Here is a 20,638-nt window from a genome sequence, read left to right as displayed (position 1 = left end):
ATACATATATTGTCAATTTAATAAGCTGTCTACTTTTAATTCAATAAGGTGAGCAGGACCTATCAGAGACTTTTAAAATATATAATAATTTTTTCCCCCCACAAGCCCAGCAGTTGGTAAACTGATGTAAGGCTTAAGGAATTGCATACAATCACTACTACAACAATTCGAGTGCTGTAACATATAGTTTTGTTTTCAAGAAACTTCAGTGTGATTTATGATGATGTACAATATGGTGGATGGGCTCTAAGCACAAGGAAGCCTTTGATAAAATAATTATGATTATTAATGATAAAGACTGCAAAGTGAAGTGTGCACACAGTCTCAAAACTCAAAGTGATTTCTCATAAGTTTTTACTAATGTGAAGGTTCATTTCTGTACCAAATTCTTTCACCTCTGTCTGTCTGAAGTTATTTTGAAATTCCAACAAATATTAACAAGTCTGAAACACAATTAGTTTAATATATTTTGGTTTAACATCAGTTTCCACAAACATGAGCTGTAGTGACAGTGATACTGTACATAGTGTCTATATTTGCTTCATTACTTGCATTAGTTTGCTGGTAGATAGTGACAAAAACAAACTTGTACTTGTTTGACAGTCTATTAGTTTATGACATTAATGCCTACTTAAATGCTCTCCCACATTCAAGCAATTGCATTCACCTAGTGTTTGTTTCATAACTATCAAACAATAAACACACACATTCACAGAAGGCCTTCCATCTCACGCATGAACTGCATGTAGGCATCATCTTTTGTCTGCTGGCCCGTTGCCGGGTTGGGTTTCGGAACTATAGCTTCTGCCCTTGGTTCTGGAAAATAAAAAGGAAGCCCAGATTGAAATGTTTGTTAACAATTGTTAGAAACATTATAACTTGAAGTTAACCAGCTACGTATTTCCTTTTTGAATATACCTTTCTATTGAATGATAAGTACAGATATTCCTAGCAATAGTGGAACATTGCATGCAGCATCACAACAGCATTTGTTGAAACAGTCAAATGTGTACATTAAAGAATAACACACACAGCTTAAAGTAACAATAGATAATAGAGAAAAATTGTGATAAATGTGGTGCCATTCACATTGTAACAACTTGAGATGCAATGCCACTGGTGAAACTTCAAAACCATTGCCTGCATATAAGCGAACTCTGTTAAAGGGCAGTTTTTGCACAAGAGACAATAAAGTATCTATCACTGGTTTTAATAGTTAATGTGGCAATATAAAGACATGTTGTTGTTGTGGTCTTCAGTCCAGCTCTCCATGCTACTCTATACTGTGCAAGCTCCTTCATCTCCCAATACCTACTGCAACCTACACCCTTCTGAACCTGCTTAGTGTATTCATCTCTTGGTCTCCCTCTACGATTTTTACCCTCCACGCTGCCCTCCAATACTAAATTGGTGATCCCTTCATGCCTCAGAACATGTCCTACCAACCGATCCCTTCTTCTAGTCAAGTTGTACCAGAAATTTCTCTTCTCCCCAATTCTATTCAGTATCTCCTCATTAGTTATGTGATCTACCCATCTAATCTTCAGCCCTGACATTTAAATCTATACTCGATATTAACAAATTTCTCTTCTTCAGAAATGCTATCCTTGCCATTGCCAGTCTACATTTTATATCCTCTCTACTTCAACCATCATCAGTTATTTTGCTCCCCAAATAGCAAAACTCATTTATTGCATTAAGTGTCTCATTTCATGTTCTTATATCCTCCTTTCAAGACACTGTCCATTCCTTTCAGCTGATCTTCCAGGTCCAGGTCTCTGACAGAATTACAATGTCATCGGTGAACCTCAAAGTTTTTACTTCTTCTCCATGGATTTTAATACCAACTCTGAATTTTTCTTTTGTATCCTTTACTGCTTGCTCAATATACACATTGAATAACATCGGGGATAGGCTACAACCCTGTCTCACTCCCTTCCCAACCACTGCCCCTCGACTCTTATAACTGCCATCTGGTTTCTGTACAAATTGTAAATAGCCTTTCGCTCCCTGTATTTTACCCCTGCCACCTGCAGAATTTGAAAGAGAGTATTCCAGTTAACATTGTCAAAAGCTTTCTCTAAGTCTACACCTTTCCTTAATCTATCTTCTAAGATAAGTCATTGGGTCAGTATTGCCTCACGTGTTCCAATATTTCTACGGAATCCAAACTGATCTTCCCTGAGGTCGGCTTCTACTAGTTTTTCCATTCGTCTGTAAAGAATTCGCATTAGTATTTTGCAGCCGTGACTTATTAAACTGATAGCTCGGTAATTTTCACATTTGTCAACACCTGCTTTCTTTGGGATTGGAATTATTATATTCTTCTTGAAGTCTGAGGGTATTTTGCCTGTCTCATACATCTTGTTCACCAGATGGTAGAGTTTTGTCAGGACTGGCTCTCCCTAGACCGTCAGTAGTTCTAATGGAATGTTGTCTACTCCAGGGCCCTTGTTTTGACTCAGGTCTTTCAGTGCTCTGTCAAACTCTTTATGCAGTATCATATCTCCCATTTCATCTTTATCTACATCCTCTTCCATTTCCATAATACTGTCCTCAAGTACATCGCCCTTGTATTGATCCTCTATACACTCCCTCCACCTTTCTGCTTTCCCTTCTTTGCTTAGAACTGGGTTTCCATCTGAGCTCTTGATATTCATACAAGTGGCTCTCTTTTCTCCAAAGGTCTCTATCCTAATGAGATTTGCCTCTATATCCTTACATTTGTCATCTAGCCATCGCTGCTCAGCCATTTTGCACTTCCTGTCGATCTCATTTTTGAAACATTTGTATTCCCTTTTGCCTACTTCATGCACTGCATTTTTATATTTTCTCCTTTCATCAATTAAATTCAATATTATCTTCTGTTACCCAAGGATTTCTCCTAGCCCTCGTCTTTTTACCTACTTGATCCTCTGTTCCCTCTGTTATTTCATCCCTCAAAGCTACCCATTCTTCTTCTACTGTATTTCTTTCCCCCATTCCTGTCAATTGTTCCCTTATGCTGTTCCTGAAACTCTCAACAACCTCTGGTTCTGTCAGTTTATCTAGGTCCCATCTCCTTAAATTCCCACCTTTCTGCAGTTTCTTCAGTTTTAATCTACAGTTCAGAACCATAATTGTGGTCAGAGTCCACACTTACCCCTGGAAATGTCTTACAGTTTAAAACCTGGTTTCTAAATCTCTGTCTCACCATTATATAATCTATCTGAAACCAGGCCTTTTCCATGTATACAACCTTCTTTCATGATTCTTGAACCAACTGTTAGTTATGATTAAGTTATGCTCTGTGTAGAATTTTACCAGGCGTCTTCCTTTTTCACTTCTTATCCCCATTCCATATTCACCTACTTCATTTCCTTCCTTTTCCTACTATTGAATTCCAGTCACCCATGACAATTAAATTTTTGTCTCCCTTCACTATCTGTATAATTTCTTTTATCTCATCTTGTATTTCATCAATCTCTTCGTCATCAGCAGAGCTAGTTGGCATATGAACTTGTACTACTGTGGTATGTGTGGGCTTCGTATCTATCTTGGCCACAGTAATGCATTCACTATGCTGTTTGTAGTAGCTCACCTGCATTCCTATTTTTTTATTTATTCATTATTAAACCTACTCCCGCATTACCCCTATTTGATTTTGTATTTATAATCCTGTATTCACCTGACCAGAAGTCTTGGTCCTCCTGCCACTGAACTTCACTAATTCCCACTATATCTAACTTTAATCTATCCATTACCCTTTCTAAATTTTCTAAACTACCTACACGATTAAGGGATCTGACATTCCACACTCCAATTGGTAGAACACCAGTTTTCTTTCTCCTGATAACGACTTCCTCCTGAGTAGTCCCTACCTGGAGATCCGAAAAGGGGACTATTTTACCTCCGGAATAATTTACCCAAGAGGACACCATCGTCTTTTAATCATACAGTTAAGATGTATGCCCTCGGGAAATATTACAACTGTAGCTTCCCCAGCCGTTCGCAGTACCAGCACAGCAAGGCCGTTTTGGTTAGTGTTACAAGGCCAGATCAGTCAGTCATCCAGACTGTTGCCCCTCTTCAGGAACCACACGTTTATCTGTCCTCTCAACAGATACCCCTCCATTGTGGTAGCACCTACGGTACGGCTATCTGTATTGCTGAGGCACGCAAGCCTCCCCACCAACCGGAAGGTCCATGGTTCATGGTGGGAGGTAATAAGATATAGATGTCATTATCACCACCACCACCACAACCACTAATGTTTTTCAAAGTGGAATTTTATGTGCAACTTTGAAGAATAGTCCCAAAGTAAACTATGATACTTGATTTAATAATATGGCCTCCGCAACTTCTTACACCAGGGAACTTTTGTTTGTCAAATCTGCCTTGCTCAACATGTCCAATCTCATGGTGCACTGTCTACCTGCAACCTCCATATTGTCCGAGTCACACTGGCAGAGTACTGTTTATTCTTTCTGTTTTGCTGTCCCTGTTAATTAACATATTGTTTAACTAAATTTCACATTACACTAATTTCGAACAGTTCCATCAAATGGGCACATAAAAATCCACTGGAAAAAAAAGTGAAACAAATCAGCATTTTCTCTTGACACTGGGTGAAACATGAGGAACAGCATTTTGTATTCCTGAAGACTACACTAACACTTTGTTTGGATTTTACAATACTGAGTTGTCTAAATTAGAATGGACCTTGTACACCCCAGTATTGGACAATACATTTCTTACAAAACTAATTTAACATACTCATGTTTTCGTTGAGCATGTAAAAATGTTATTTACAGCATACTTTCTTTGGCAGGTCAAGAAAGTTTCATAATGGAAAATGTTGAGATTATCTGCTTTTGAACAAGTGTTTACTTAACTAAAGAAAGCCACTGGATTATTAAAGTACGGCTTGTTGGCTATGATATTTGAGTCAATAAATTGAGTATAACAAACCTGACACAACTGATCCCTTGGCTTCTTTCTTCTTTTTGTCTTCACGTTTAACTCTAAGAGCTGTCGGTAAGAATCTGGTTACATCAGCACTCAAGTTCCTAAAAGAAGGAAACATAGTATTTTTTAACACTACAGAGAAGATCATTGTCATAAGGAAAGAAATTGACAGCAAATTATTAATGCACTTACAGAAAAGGACAAAGAAATTTGTACATGTTAATAGTAAAAGATATTGCACAAGCTGTTTCTTGTGTGTATGTCTTTATCATTTGCAGGTGCACTACTAATATCAAACAACTTATCTCATGATTAGTGATAGATTCTGTTATGGGAATTGTCTGTTCTCCCCCCCCCCCCTCCACACACACACACACACACACACACACACACACACACACACGTGCGCAGAGAGAGAGAGACACACACAAATCTAAACTTAACAGTGACAATTTAATTCCAACTTTTAGATCAAATTCTGAATGTCACTAATAGTTTATAAAAGCTAAATTCTGTGTAAATGTGGATTAACACATGAAAAAGAAGAGTCTGATGCATGTGGACTAGTAGTGTAATTAGCTAGACAGATTTCCTTTCAACCTAACGGCAGTCGAAGAACGTGATTTAAGTTCTGGAGCTCCCCACAGTCGCAATATGGCAAGGGTATGAGGTGGAGCCTATAAAGACGATGTCAGTAGCAGCTATTGTTGAATTTTTCTGGCAATGCTATGGTTGAATTTTTCAAGCTGGAAATGATTCTCACAAAATGTCTCGCAGTCCCTTTCCTTGACGTTGACCTCCATCTGTCCAATGACCAGCTTCACACGTCCGTCCACATCAAACCCACCAACAAGCAACAGTACCTCCGTTATGACAGCTGCCACCCATTCCACATCAAACGGTCCCTTCCCTACAGCCTAGGTCTTAGTGGTAAACGAATCTGCTCCAGTCCGGAATCCTTGAACCATTACACCAACAACCTGAAAACATCTTTCGCATCCCACAACTACCCTCCCGACCTGGTACAGAAGCAAATAACCAGAGCCACTTCCTCATCCCCTCAAACCCAGAACTTCCCACAGAAGAACCCCAAAAGTGCCCCACTTGTGACAGGATACTTTCCGGGACTGGACCAGACTCTGAATGTGGCTCTCCAGCAGGGATACAACTTTCTCAAATCCTGTCCTGAAATGAGATCCATCCTTCATGAAATTCTCCCCACTCCACCAAGAGTGTCTTTCCGCCGTCCACCTAACCTTCATAACCTCTTAGTTCATCACTATGAAATCCCCAAACCACTTTCCCTACCCTCTGGCTCCTACCCTTGTAACAACCCCCGGTGTAAAACCTGTCCCATGCACCCTCCCACCACCAGCTACTCCAGTCCTGTAACCCGGGAGGTGTACATGATAAAAGGCAGAGCCACGTGTGAAAGCACCCACGTGATTTACCAACTGACCTGCCTACACTGTGACGCTTTCTATGTGGGAATGACCAGCAACAAACTGTCCATTCACATGAATGGACACAGGCAGACAGTGTATGTTGGTAATGAGGATCACCCTGTGGCTAAACATGCCTTGGTGCGCGGCCAGCACATCTTGGCACAGTGTTACACTGTCTTTTCCCGTTATCCACCAGGCCTCAATCTCCGCTAATTTCAAGTTGCCGCCACTCATATCTCACCTGTCATTCAACATCATCTTTGCCTCTGCACTTCCGCCTTGACTGACATCTCTGCCCAAACTATTTACCTTTGAATATGTCTGCTTGTGTGTGTATATGTGTGTGTGTGTGTGTGTGTGTGTGTGTGTGTGTGTGTGTGTGCGCGCGCGCGCGTTTACCTGTTCTTTCCCCCCCTAAGGTAAGTCTTTCCTCTTCCTTAAAACCCACATCCTTTCATCTTTCCCTCTCCTTCCCTCTTTCCTGAAGAAGCAACCGTTGGTTGCGAAAGCTTGAATTTTGTGTGTATGTTTGTGTGCCTATCGACATTCCAGCGTGTTTGGTAAGTCACATCATCTTTGTTTATATAAGGCTCACCGCCCACTTATAGACCATCTTCTTCTTCTGTGAGAATGCACAAACAGTGCCTGAACTCTTACGGGAATCGGCAACGGCGCCGCGAGTAATGAGTATAATGGGCGGGGGCGCTATGAATGTAGTGCGGGACAATACGTTGAGAGTGTAGGTTTCACGGCAGGCGTGCCAGAGATAAATCCCTACATTCGCACTATCCTCTGTATCCTCAGTGGCTCAGATGGATAAAGCATCTGCCATGTAAGCAGGAGATCCCGGGTTCGAGTCCCGGTCGGGGCACACATTATCATCTGTCCCCATTGACGTATGCTAAGGTTGTTCATTTCATTGTAAAAATAATTCTACCATGAGAATAAGGAGAACACACTTAAAACAGCAGACGTAAATCAATTAAGAATCGCTCCAAGGTGCCAGGAAATGGCTGCCAAATTAGGAAATAGTATGGAAATGTCAATTTAAATTTAAAAAAAAATGGTGATGCTACCATCTAAAGGAGGCATTAATGGCCACGTAATGAATTAAATATTATGAATAAAATTCCTTAAAGTCAAATAGAACATGTTAAAATTGAGTTGACACACGAATAAATTGCTCAAGAAGTTTGGTAATTTATTACACAATTGTTAAAAATGGAGGATTTGTAATTGCACAGGCATTTTTAAAGTGATTAATGTGGAATTTATATTCACCTACTTTTTGGCTTGCTGGCTCTGCTCTTCCAGCTACTAACTTCATTTGAAAAATTTGGTTCTTTTATGTATCATCTCATCTCTGGCAAATATATCTCAATGATTGTAGATTTAGTTTATATTTCATAGCTGATGGGCACAAATTCCTAATATAATTTTGGTACCCCTTTTAAAAAAATGGAAAACTTAAAATAAGCTTACAGTCCTTTCTTGGCTGTATGGAACCAACAGAGAACTTTTCGCCTCAAATCCCTGAAGAAACAATGCCTAATTCTCTGCCTAAAGAGGCAAGAAATAAAAAAATCTACCAAAACAAGAGACTGAAAAAGAAACTACGCACTGAAGACGAAATTATAGCAGAATGGCTAAAATCAGTACTCAATATAAAGAATACCATTGCAACTGGTCAAACGTCTAGCAATTGCAGAGAGGTAGTAACCTGGATTAACAGACCCTTTACACACGAACCGACTGATATAACAGAATAAAATTGAGCAAATTAAAGAGCAAAAAGTAATCTTAAAGGAATCAAAAATTTGTGATACAAAATCTTCATTATAGTTGGTAGCTGTGCATGGTGGTAGCTTACTATCATGAACACACATGCTTAACTACACAAATATGTAAGCTGTTTGTGAAGCAGAATCCTAGTAGCTTGATTCATTGTCTGGCAATCATAATACTGGAAGCAATAAGTTATCACTATAAATTACAACTTCCATTTGAATTAATATCTGGCTGTGTCACTGTCCTTTTCAGTTCTAGGTAACACATTGATGTGAAGTATACAACATATCATTTGAACAGTTTGCATAATTAAATTAATTTTTGCTGTAAGATTATTGAAAATCTTTGTTTTCTACGTAGTCAATGCTTCACACAGAATTTGAATATATGTCACTGTGCTATCAATGATAGTGGTTGTCTTACTTGAACAGCACTTTAAATTAATATAAAATATGATATTTCACAATGTAATGTCAGCTTCTTGGTGTTAATGCATATCACATATATTTCCTGTTACTAACTCACAGTTTGGAAAGCACAAGGTGGTATTTAAAGTAGGAAGATATCAGAGGGTCTCACCTGATCTGTGGCTTGGCCTCGATCGTCGCTCCTTGCGGTTTCTTGGGATCTGCTGCACCTCCCTGTGCTCCTGCAGCCCCACCTGCCCTGTTGATCAGCTGGGGTGCGGCAGTGAGCACGTTGGGCGTTGCAGCCACAGCAGGTGGAGGAGCTCCCGGAGGGGGAGCTGCAGATACTGGTACACTAACGGCACCCAACTGACCTGCTGTCGGTGGTGGCAGCCCTGCCATGCCAGGCAAACCCATACGCGGTGGCAGCGCTGTTGGAGGTCGCAGCAGTCTAGGCGGCAGTCCTGTGTGGGGCACACAGGGTGATAATTAAAGAGTGATCTGAAAGCATTATTATGTTTGCCAACATGTCTGAGTATAAATCTGCTACACAAAGCCATATCTGTCAAAGGAGATATATTGTTGATGTGTCCAAATAAGCAGGTGATAAAATTTTTGCAAGCCAAGCGGTACATGTAGATGTATAAGATGCACCCAAATTAAATGGAGACTATAATTATGCAAAGAAATTTTAATAAAAATATTACAATTACAGTTCATGTTGAAGAGTACAGCTTTACATAATCACCATTGACACACCACTGATATTGATACACAGATCCCAGCATGTAGAAAGGAAGTGGATGGCTTCAGTGTAGTAACTCCTGCATTGTAGACATATCCAATTTTCCATGGGGCAGAAGATATGCAATCGCATGCAGTGGCGGATTTACTTACATATATGCCCAGTAGCCAGGCCTAAGGCTGGCAGCTTAAGGGAGGGCAGCATTTTATGCTCTGTACTCATTTTAACCTTTTACGTTTTAAAATAACTGCACTTACAAACAACAAAAACTTTTAATATTGTTAAACAACTTGCTAGTTCAATGGAAATTTAACATTGGGTTTCTGTCTGGTATCATGCTTGTCTGGTATCATGCTCATAATTATTCAAAATATTTTGAAGTAAGCTATCAGAACGGCAATCTACAATACAATGTTTGAAACATTATTATTCCGAGAAAGTTGTTGGCTTCTACTTAACCCTACCATATTTCCCCGTAAAAATATCAGAATCCCTGAAAACCTGTGATAAATTAATCAGCAGTTTCTTAAATACTGCTACATGTGTGGGCCTCAGTATGTAAAACCAGGCTCTATTTAAATTTCTTGTAGAAATTACAGCAAAGTATCAAGTCAACCGTCCATTACTGTAATTAATGTGAAAGCTTTATGGTCTTCAATATCTGAGCATTGATTTAATGACACGCGTTTAACAAAACATGTTGATACTGGGATTGTTTTACATTTTTAAACACACGTTTATAGGAAAAGAATGTAAGCAGAATATCTAATAATGTGAGAAATAAACTTCACAACAGTTTAAACATTTTATTTATTTGTTTACTTAGTTACTTTTTGGCAAAAAAATAGAAGAAACCAACTTTTGTTTGTCTCATTTATTGTGCTGCAGCCTGCATGATATCAAAATTCACACTCTGTGCAATCGAATAGTACAACATGGCATTTTTACATTAAATTTCTTAACTATGCTTAATTTCTCCGAGAAAAGGTTATTTTTATTTTATGTCGGAACAAAGGGTACATTTGCATGTAAACATTACAGCAGTGATCACACAAATGACAACAGACAATGTCAACGGCTAACAAGATTACTTAAATTTTGTAGCCTGTCTTCTCTGCTCACAGATACCCCTAAAATGTTATAAGAATAAGTGGGATAAGAGTCGATCCAGCACACCTCACTGCAAGAAATTGCAAAAATTATATGCTTTTTGAATGAGAAAGACAGTGTCAAGAATATTCAGAACATATTTGTGTCCCAGCTAAATTTCCAGTGATGTGGGAAACAGAATTCAAAAAAGGGACTGTCTCGTTTTCTTTACGGGACGAATTTCAGCCAGCAGGAGTGCCTCTACTGTTTACTGACAACAGAGAAACAGGCGACAATGAAATTAAATTATTCTGCATTGTCGTTCTCTCACAGCACAGTTACGTTGAGTAATCTGAGTTGGTCAGTTCTTTGCTCCGTGTTTAAAGGAAAAATCTTTGTGCTCGTGTGCCACATTTAAAGTAAAAAGCTTTGTGCTCGTGTGCGGTGTAATACGATTGGAACTGGACATAGTCTTTCTTTCCTTTCACAAAATTTTTCCTTTTGTTTCGACTGTTGTTTGACAATTTTGTAAGTGCCTTATCATGAATAACAGAGAAAAAAGCAAGCGTGTAAAATTAAGTGGGGCAGCATTTCAGAAATTATCGAAGGAAAGGCGAAAATGAGAAGCCAATGTTCTAAAAATGCTTTGCAGAGTAGATAAACTTTTTTGTAAAAAATGTTGCTAGTTTAACTTTGAGTTCAAGTAGTAGGGATGGTATATTTCTGGCACTGCAGCTGTTGTAAAAGAAGTAAATACAGACGAAACAAAAGCTAAAAATGAAGAAAAGCAAATTGTTCCCGATTTGAAGTTTCACAAAAAAAGTAAGTATTGAGTCAGACATTACAAAAAGAAATAACCTCGTTAGTGGTGATACTGCAGAATGGTGTGTTGATGACTCAACAATCGACATTCTCTTACAACATGGCATTAATCAAAATTGTAATGGTAATTTTTCTAATTTATGAAGATCAATAGGAAAAACCAGATATTTTACTGTAAACTTTTAAATGGTGAATCAGCTTTGCACGATTTTCTAGTATACTTCTGGAGCACAGGTGTTGTTTTTTGTGTACCATGTAAATCGTTTGGAGGCAAGGCTGCGACTGCTACTAATGGTATTGCAGATTGAAAAAATATTTCTAATATTTTACCTAATCATGAGAGTTCACTTGAAAACAAAAATTCTGAGTTATCACTCTTAACAAGAAAAAAGTCACTTGGAGCAATAGATAACCATTTCGAGTCATATGTTGTGACAGAAAAAATGTACTGGTGCAGTGTGTTGAAAAGGGTGTTTGCAGCAGTGAAGATGCTAACATGTCGTGGACTTCCCCTAAGTGACACGTTGAATGATTCTATTCATTACACAATGATCAATTTATGTGTCTCTTGATCTTATAGCCAAGTTTGATCCTTTTCTGAACTATATGGAAATCCAGGGCAGGGACATACAAGTTATCTTTCTTCAACAATCTGTGATGAAATAATAGAACTTTTTTTCTGGATGAATAAAAATTATCTTAAGTGAAATAAAACAGGTCAAATATTTTCTATAACAGTTGATTCTGCTGAGGACATTTCACATATTGATCAATTATCTTTCATATTGAGATATGTGAATGAGAATGTGAACCTGTTGAACGTTTCCTTCTGATATTACCAAAACCAGGACATTAAGTCTGAAAACTTAGCTGAGGCCATACTAAAAGTCCTGTAAGCTGTTGAAGGATGTTCATTTTTCACTGTAGTGCAAAACCGTTATAATTTTTTGTCTGCTTCTAGACATCACTGGGATAAACTTCTTTCTTTCATGAAACCAGGAAGCGAAATGGTAAAAAGTTTACCAAAAACACGTGAGGGAGGAAGAGAGGAAGCATGTGTAAGTCTATTTGAAAACTGGGAGGGCATTATCAAGGCCCTCACACATATTAGTGAGGAGAAAGGGAAGCTATAGCACACGGTTTGACCGGATGCGTATTCTAGGTGTCTACTAAAATGTTATAGTTATCGCAGGAATATACATTACCAGTTCATGTTTCCGAATGTTCACATTGTTCTTAGAATATTTCTATGTATGGCACTTATAAATTGTTCAGCAGAGCACTCATTTTTGGCTCTTAAAAGACTGAAATTGTACCTATGTTCTACACTGTCTGACGAGAGATTGAACGCCTTGTCCATTCTTCCCATCGAAGCCGACCTCCTAACTGATAACCATCTGACTATGAAGATATGATCAACGAGTTTTCTGCCATCAAAGCCAGACACAAACTTTCCTGACTAGTGACTTTGTTCATTTATTCATATTGGTTTTAAAAATTTAAGATTATAATGTGATTTGTATTATGACTTAGAGCACTTTCATTGGATTTACAAACTACGTATTGTGTGTTTATTTTACACTTGCTGATGGCAGAACGCAGAACTAAACCTCATTTACGTGCAGACATGACTGAAGGTGCCCGACAATGCTAAACAATACCCGAATGACCCAGGCCGCTTGGCACTGTACAGGCAAGTCATTCTAATACTGTAGTATGTTACAACAGATGCGTATAGTAGGTGTCTGCTGAAATGTTATAGTTACGTAAAGGCTTTGCTAATCCGTTAGAAAGAGCTATGGTGAGAGCAGTAGCTGCAGTACAAAACTGTTCAGCCTTTACATGGATTAAAGGTATTGTGTACACTTATTATACAGCATCTAGCTACATACACCCAATTCTTTACACATTAACTATTAGATTATAAAGCAAATTTGATTTTTCCACACTAGTCTGTAAAATTATGTAATAGCAAACACAGTTATGTGTTTGTTCGTCTGTATTTAGTTATTAGGTCATGCACTGAAATCTCTATTTCATTTTCATTTCTTACACTTTCCTATCGTGTATTAATACCGATCGTGGCTTGTTTTTATCTGCTACACATTCAAGTTATTAGATCATAAAGCGACAGTTTGATTTTTCTTTTGAATGCATCTCTGTAAAAGTATGTACTAATTTCTAATGTATGGAACATCGGCTTCAATTTTGAGATTGTAACAACACATTTTTATTTTCATTTTCAACAGTTTCACGTAAGAAAATGTTAAAAGTGAATGTATAACAAAAATCTGTTGTCTCCTACACGCTCTGCCAAAAAGAAAAGTTATTTTCCTTGTGTTCATATCTGTTCTCTCTCGACAGAAGTAGTGTTAACAAAATGAAGTTTGTTTTATTCCACTGCCGTACACCAAGCACAGATCAGGAATCATCTTACATTTTGATTGCGCGCAACTAGACAGCTCCGTGTCCTTCAGAATAATGAATAGCAGAGAACGGAAACAGCTCATAGCGCTCCCACCCAAAACGGCAATTGTGAAGTGATCAGGTAATAGTTATTATTTAAAACTTTTTTTTTTTGGGGGGGGGGGGGGGGGGCGGGGGGTTGCATATAATATGGTGTACCTAAGGGTGCGAAATTTTTAAATCCGCCACTGGTCACATGTGGAGGTGCCGGAGTAGAGGTCCTTCTTCATTGAAAAAGAAACCTTTCAGGTCAGAGTGGGCTTTCTTCTTGGATGAGGAGAGCTGGGTGGCCGCCACTCAATGCTTAGCCATTTAGGAGCAGGGTCGAAGTGGTGACACACCATTTCATCACATGCCACAATCTGGATAATTAAATCCATTCCCCCTTGCTCCATATATCTCAACAGATGGACAGGCAAACACCCACTGTCAGTGTCTCCTAATTCTCGGGAACATGCTTGGGCACCCACTGTGCTATAACGAAGCTTCCTGTTAATTATGTAAGGCACAATTCATTTTCTTATCACCAGTTCAACAGCAATGTCACATATGAGTCATTCCATTTTTGTAAAATTTGCTGTGTTCACTGCGCATGACCAAATCGCAGAATTTTGGCACAAGTAAGGCAAGAGTAACTGTCACTCGTTCACATAGTTATTGTTAAAAATGTGGTTGTATAATATAGCACAGTAAGTTATTACAGTCAACAGGCCAATAGGAAGCATTTATAATATATAAAGTCATACACTAATCAAGCAATGGAAAATCGAGGATGTAATGTAACATATGAAAAGGAAAGTCGCTACTCACCATATGGCAGAGATGCTGAATCACAGATGGGTACAACCAAAAGACATGTTTAAAGCATTCTGATATTATAACAAAGGAAATGTGATCAATTGCACCACGCTTTCCTGTATGTCTATAATAAAAAAACAAATGGATGAAAACCCATGCACCTCATCATACAGGACAAATGCATAATTTTCTGTAAAATCACATATTGCAATGTATTCATTGTTACCAAGTGTCTCTTTCGGATGTTGTAGAAATTCAGACTGTCGGGTGGCTATCAAGAAATGCAACAAAAGCTTTTTTAATTTGTCTACAAGGTTTTCCAAGAAGTCTTCCACATACAATACACATATCTGGAGAGCTTGTTCTACCTACACATGTCCACAGTTTACAAGTTTGTCATCAATTCCATTTTCATCAAACAACTCTTGCAGGTGTGTCATCACAGAATGTGTACCTGGTCAATTTTCATATGAGGACTAGAGCATTTTGGCTGTGCAGGATTACAAATCCAACCAAGGCAGTGTTTTGTAAGTGCTATGTTGACAGTCTGCATTATGTGCCAACTCTTTTAATCTGGAACCTTTCAACAGGAGCTTCACATTTTTGTGAATACTTTGAACCCACACACTATGGGTGGCAGCTGCACCAGCCAAAACACAGTTGGGTCACAACTGGTGGAATTTTGATAATCCTGTTTTCGGTCCTGGGTGTCCGCCTTTGAATGCTTGATACAGTCCATTGCGGTTTTCCTAACAACAGTCGCTTCCTTTATGAATCCTGGAATCATTTTCCTCGACAAAAACAATATCCTTCTTCCTAGGCAAACAGTGGCCTGTATTGTCTCTGTTGTAGAATTCTATGATACCATTCACAGTTTGTTCACTTAAGATACATTTAGGTCTTGGACTTGGAAGCCACTAAGATATTACATTCTTTGACTAATTGGTTTGATTTTCTCACTAAGTAGTTAGAGGCTCCAAAATTCATTTTCAATCCTTTGAATGCTCCAACTTTTTGGAAGAAGTGTCAGAATTTAGACCTTCTTACTGCTTCTGGTGTTAGTACCGAATCTCTCTTTCACTTGCATCATCATTTCAGATTCAACATTTGTTTCACGATCTGCATTTTCTTCCACACTAGGTACGTATTTACTTCGGAATACTGCTGACACCTGCTTGAACTTTTTCTGTGCATATTTTCTCTCCCAGTCTCTTCTTCTCCAGTGGGAACTTGCCAAGAGGTACCAAACTATCACTTAATGCATCTAAAGCAATTTTTCAGGCTACAGATGTGTCTGACTCGCCTGAGGAGCTATGCAGGTTTGTGGTTTCCACTCGTTTCAATGTTGTTGGAACAGCCACAGACCATGTACCTGACATAATTTTTTTTCTACATTTATCACATATTTTGTAGTTAGTCATTATGACACCGATCATATCAACCATCCACATTTGCACTTTACATAGATTTTTCTTGTATCTGTTGTGTCCATGTTCCCTGAATAGATTATAGCCATACACGATCTCAAATTTGTGTATAATTTCAACGCACTATGTATTTTGCAGCAACTACCTGTCTGCACGTAGCAGCCACACTGCAATCCAATATTTGATAGTTTGACAATGGACTGCCTACATTGTTACCTTACTGTGCACTGTTATAACATCAGCTTTTTAATAATAAACTTGTTTTTTCAGTGCTTTGTGTCATATTGTTAGTATCTGAAAACAATTTATTTTGCATTAATGCAACATGTTGCTGTACCTCTTACTATATATCTCCTAATCTCATTGACATCCTAACCTGATTTTTTACTACATTGTATAGTGTAAGAAGAAGAAGCAAATATAACTTTTTCATCAGTTTTGAAGGTGATATGTTTTGTGATATTCAAGGTCAAAAGTCAAGGTCACTGGCCTTAATTGTGTACATTCTTTGAATATGACAAAATTGCATACCATCGGAAAGCCTGCTTCTGACCTCTCCAAAATTACATGATTCACTGTTCTATCTTTATTAGAACAGAAGATACAGCCATTTTTGTCAGCAGTGTTTGTCAAATTTTCCACACATTTTTGGGACTTTGAGTGGCCATTACTCTTTGTCTTACTTGTGCTAAATTCTGTAATTTGGTATTTTTCATTCCCTTGTCGTGTGCAATAAACACACCAAATTTTATGAAAATCGAAGAGGGTCAGGTTGAAAATTGTGCTTTTCTGTGTCGGTTTGAAATGAACGACTCTCGTGTGGCCACTTGTGTTTTGTTGTTGTAAGTGGTGCATTTTCTAATACTGCTGCAGTAGTGGGCTAAAGTATAACTTTTCATTAGAGTATCAGTTCTTATCGATCAACATTCAAAATTTAGCTGAAAATGAAAACAATGAAAGATTCTTGGAATTCTAAAAAAGTCTGGGTTTTTCCTGTATGAAAAATCGTTTTTTTTTTTTTCACAGATTTCCTGGTTGTCCCTAAAGATGAACATCAACTAAAGTAAAACAAAGGTGATTGAATATAGTCAAATTGAATGAAGTAATGCTGAGGGAATTAGATCAAGAAATGAAACCTTAAAATTAGTCGAGAAGTTCTGCTATTTGGACAGCAAAATAACTGATGATGCCTGAACTAGTGAGGATATAAAATGTAAAATGGCAATAGCAAGAAAGGATTTCTGAAACAGAGGAATGTTTTAACACTGAATATAAATTCAAGTGTTGGGAAGTCTTTTCTGACGGTATCTGTCTAGGGTGTAGCCTTGTACAAAAGTTATGACTAGATGAGAATAAAAGCTTTTGAAATGTGGTGCTACAGAAGAATGCTGAAGACACGTAACTAATGAGGAGGTACTAAATTAATTGGGTAGATCAAACAACTACTAACAAGGGAACCTCCCCATCACCCCCCCCCCCCCTCAGATTTAGTTATAAGTTGGCACAGTGGATAGGCCTTGAAAAACTGAACACAAATCAATCGAGAAAACAGGAAGAAGTTGTGTAAAACTATGAGAAAAAAAAAAAAAGCAAAATATACAAACTGAGTAGTCCATGCGGAAGATAGGTAATATCAAGGAGAGCGTGAGCTCAGAAGCGCCATGGTCCCGCGGTTAGCGTGAGCAGCTGCGGAACTAGAGGTCCTCGGTTCAAGTCTTCCTTCGAGTAAACAGTTTAATTATTTATTTTCAGACAATTATTTTCTGAAGCTGCATGCACAGGTACACAGAGCAGTATTGTTTACGTGATCGTGTGTCAATTATCAAAGTTCAGGCACACACACACAATCAACTTCTCTCTCCAACATTCCAGGACATGTTCAGATTTGCTTGGACATATGCAAGATTTGACAATCTACACACAGAAAAATCTGAATACGTTAAAAACATATGTTTTGACAGAGCACAGGGAAAACTGTGCGACTGTGAAACTGTTGCATTCATTTGTTGCAGTTTATGTGACAAACTCTTAGGTTTTCATCACTTTTTTGGAAGTGATTATCACATCCACAAAAAAACCTAAATCGGGCAAGGTAGAGAAATCTTTTTACCCATTCGCCAAGTGTACAAGTTAGGTGGGTCGATAACATAATCCTGTCATGTGATGCACATGCCGTCACCAGTGTCATATAGAATATATTAGACATCTTTTTCTGTGGAGGAATAGGTTGACCTATGACGCTGCGCGATCAAATGTTTTCAGTTCCCATTGGAGAGGCACGTCCTTTCGTCTACTACTCGCACGGTTTTGCAGTGCGGTCGCAAAACACAGACACTAAACTTATTACAGTGAACAGAGATGTCAATGAACGGACAGATCATAACTTTGCGAAAATAAAGAAAGCAAAGTTTTCACTTGAGGGAAGACTTGAACCAAGGACCTCTCGCTTCGGAGCTGCTCACGCTAACCACGGGACCACGGCGCTCTTGAGGTCGCACTACCCTTGATGTTGTCTATCTTGCGCATGAACTACTCAGTTTGTATATTTTGCTTATTTTTTCCATAGTTCCCCACAACTTCTTCCTGTTTTCTCGATTGATCTGTGTTCAGTGTTTCAAGGCCTATCCACTGTGCCAACTTACAACTAAATCTGAGGGGGGGGTGCGATTGGGGGGGGAGGGGGGGGGGGAAGGGATCAGCTGATAGGACACAACCCGAAGCAGGAATTATCAATGGTAATGCAAGGAAGCCTGTGTGTGTGTGTGTGTGTGTGTGTGTGTGTGTGTGTGTGTGTGTGTGTGTGTTGTGGGGGTTAAAATTATTGAGGGAGACCAAGGTTGAAATGGCATAAAGCAAGTCCAAGTGGATGTAGGCTGTAGTTAAAAGATGCTTGCTCAGGACTGAGACTACTGTGTACAGTTACAGCAAACTAGTCTTTGGCAGATCCAAGACCACAATGTTCAGCAATAACAATGAAGAGCACAGAACTCACCTGGCGGAGGACCGGGAGGCAGCCTTAGGTTGAGCCTCGGGGGCAGGCCCGGTGGTGGGCCAGGTGGTAAGCCGGGGCGGCCAGGAGGTGGACCCGGGGGGAGGCGAATCCCTATAGGTGGCGGCATGCCCGGCCGCAGTGGCGGCGGCCTGAACATCACTGGCAGCATTCCCAGTGGCGGTGGCGGTTGCTGCGCGTTCTCCGACACTGTGGGGGGCGGCACGCTCGTGTCAGTGGCACCTGTTTCGGGCAGCGCACCTGCGCCGGTGACGTCGGCCTTTGGTGCACCACTCCCCTGCTTTGAATTTTCTTCTCCTCCTTCCTCTGCCTCCAGTACAGATAATCTAGCACTCAGATCGGCAGCACGGTCTTGCTCGCGCTTCCGATGAACTTCTTCCATCTGAAATTGGGATACGATAATGTGTACACGTGAAGTATTTTACACTGTCAATCCTTCTTCACTAAATCATTACACCAGTGTGAAAGTCGTGGGTCCATCCACCTAACCTCCTTAGCAGCGTCAGACAGTATCACTGCATCCATGTGTGGATGCGTTTGGGTGCCACCATGATTTTGTGTGTGTGTGTGTGTGTGTGTGTGTGTGTGTGTGTGTGTGTGTGTGTGTGTGGTTAAAACCATGTTACATGTAACTTCTTTCACTTTACTGAAAATTTCAAGATCTTACGCTCATTTGTAACAATATTTTGTCCAAGATAAAATAAAGATAGTTTCAGATTGCACACAAATGCAGAATTTCACCCCAGGATGAAATAAAAATTTCCTTAATTGTGTAGCTACGATTTTCACATTGCATATAAATGCACATGCGCACCCGAGAGATTGCTTTGTTTTTGTTAGTAGTATTATTTTTACATTGTCCAACTACACAAAAAATACCATGAAGGATACACAAGAACTTCTAATCTAAAAACGCACTGCTTGCAGAATAGTAAAAACAAAAAATGGTGATAACACGAGGAGAAATGATAGAAAGTGGACACTAGGTTTGGTTATTCTGGCTGGAGATGGTACACACCCTTGCCTTCCCCTAATCTTTAAACTCGTTTACCTGTCTTGTTATTTTAGGGCAATATTATACAGTTTAACACAGTTTGTTTGTTGATTTTCGGGAGGGGGCCAAACAGAGAGGTCACTGCTCCCATTGAATTAGGGAAGGATGGAGAAGAAATTCGGGTGTGCCCTTTCGAAAGGAACCATCCCAGCATTTGCGTGAAGCAATTTCGGGAAATCACGGAAAACCTAAAAAATCAGGATGGCTGGACATGGATTTGAACCGCCATCCTTCCGAATGCGAGTCTAGTGTGCAGCTTAACATGGACTCAGAACCATATGTTTTCCACTTACAGATATTACCAGAAGTGGAAACAGATATGAACCACAGAACTTTGGATCTGTGATCTGTCACTTACTCTCCAAGCTGCCCAAATAACAACAAACTGTGTTACATAACAAAACAACATGATGGAGACCAAAGACTGTATACTGAGAAAAGAGAAAAGTAACAAAGTCTTGAAGTTAAATGAAGTTAAATGAAAACATTTCTTCTTTCTAGGAGCCACCTTGCTTGAGATTGTGAAGCATCTACTTTCCTACCACTGGAAACTTCGATTCCTGGGTTGGAGATTTTCTCTGCCCAGGGACTAAGTGTTTGTGTTGTCATCATCACCATCATTCCGGGGTGGTGACAGGAA

General features: G+C 39.2%; 1 protein-coding gene across 1 annotated transcript in view; it reads right to left on the bottom strand.

Moving 5' to 3' along the window:
- Positions 1-442: 442 nt before the first annotated feature.
- Positions 443-20,638, bottom strand: part of LOC126354544 (WW domain-binding protein 11) — a 79,368-nt gene continuing 59,172 nt past the window's right edge. The window contains exons 6-9 of the mRNA XM_050004276.1: positions 18,927-19,326; positions 8,760-9,051; positions 4,951-5,048; positions 443-816 (exon numbers count right to left, since the gene is read on the bottom strand). Coding sequence (XP_049860233.1) covers positions 710-816; positions 4,951-5,048; positions 8,760-9,051; positions 18,927-19,326 — 897 coding nt within the window. The 3' untranslated portion in view covers positions 443-709. The remainder of the gene's footprint in view (positions 817-4,950; positions 5,049-8,759; positions 9,052-18,926; positions 19,327-20,638) is intronic.

The sequence above is a fragment of the Schistocerca gregaria genome, chromosome 3, assembly GCF_023897955.1.
Source record: "Schistocerca gregaria isolate iqSchGreg1 chromosome 3, iqSchGreg1.2, whole genome shotgun sequence".
Taxonomy (NCBI): domain Eukaryota; kingdom Metazoa; phylum Arthropoda; class Insecta; order Orthoptera; family Acrididae; genus Schistocerca; species Schistocerca gregaria.
Note: the sequence above shows the minus strand (reverse complement) of the source record. Positions and strands in the feature narration are given on the sequence as shown.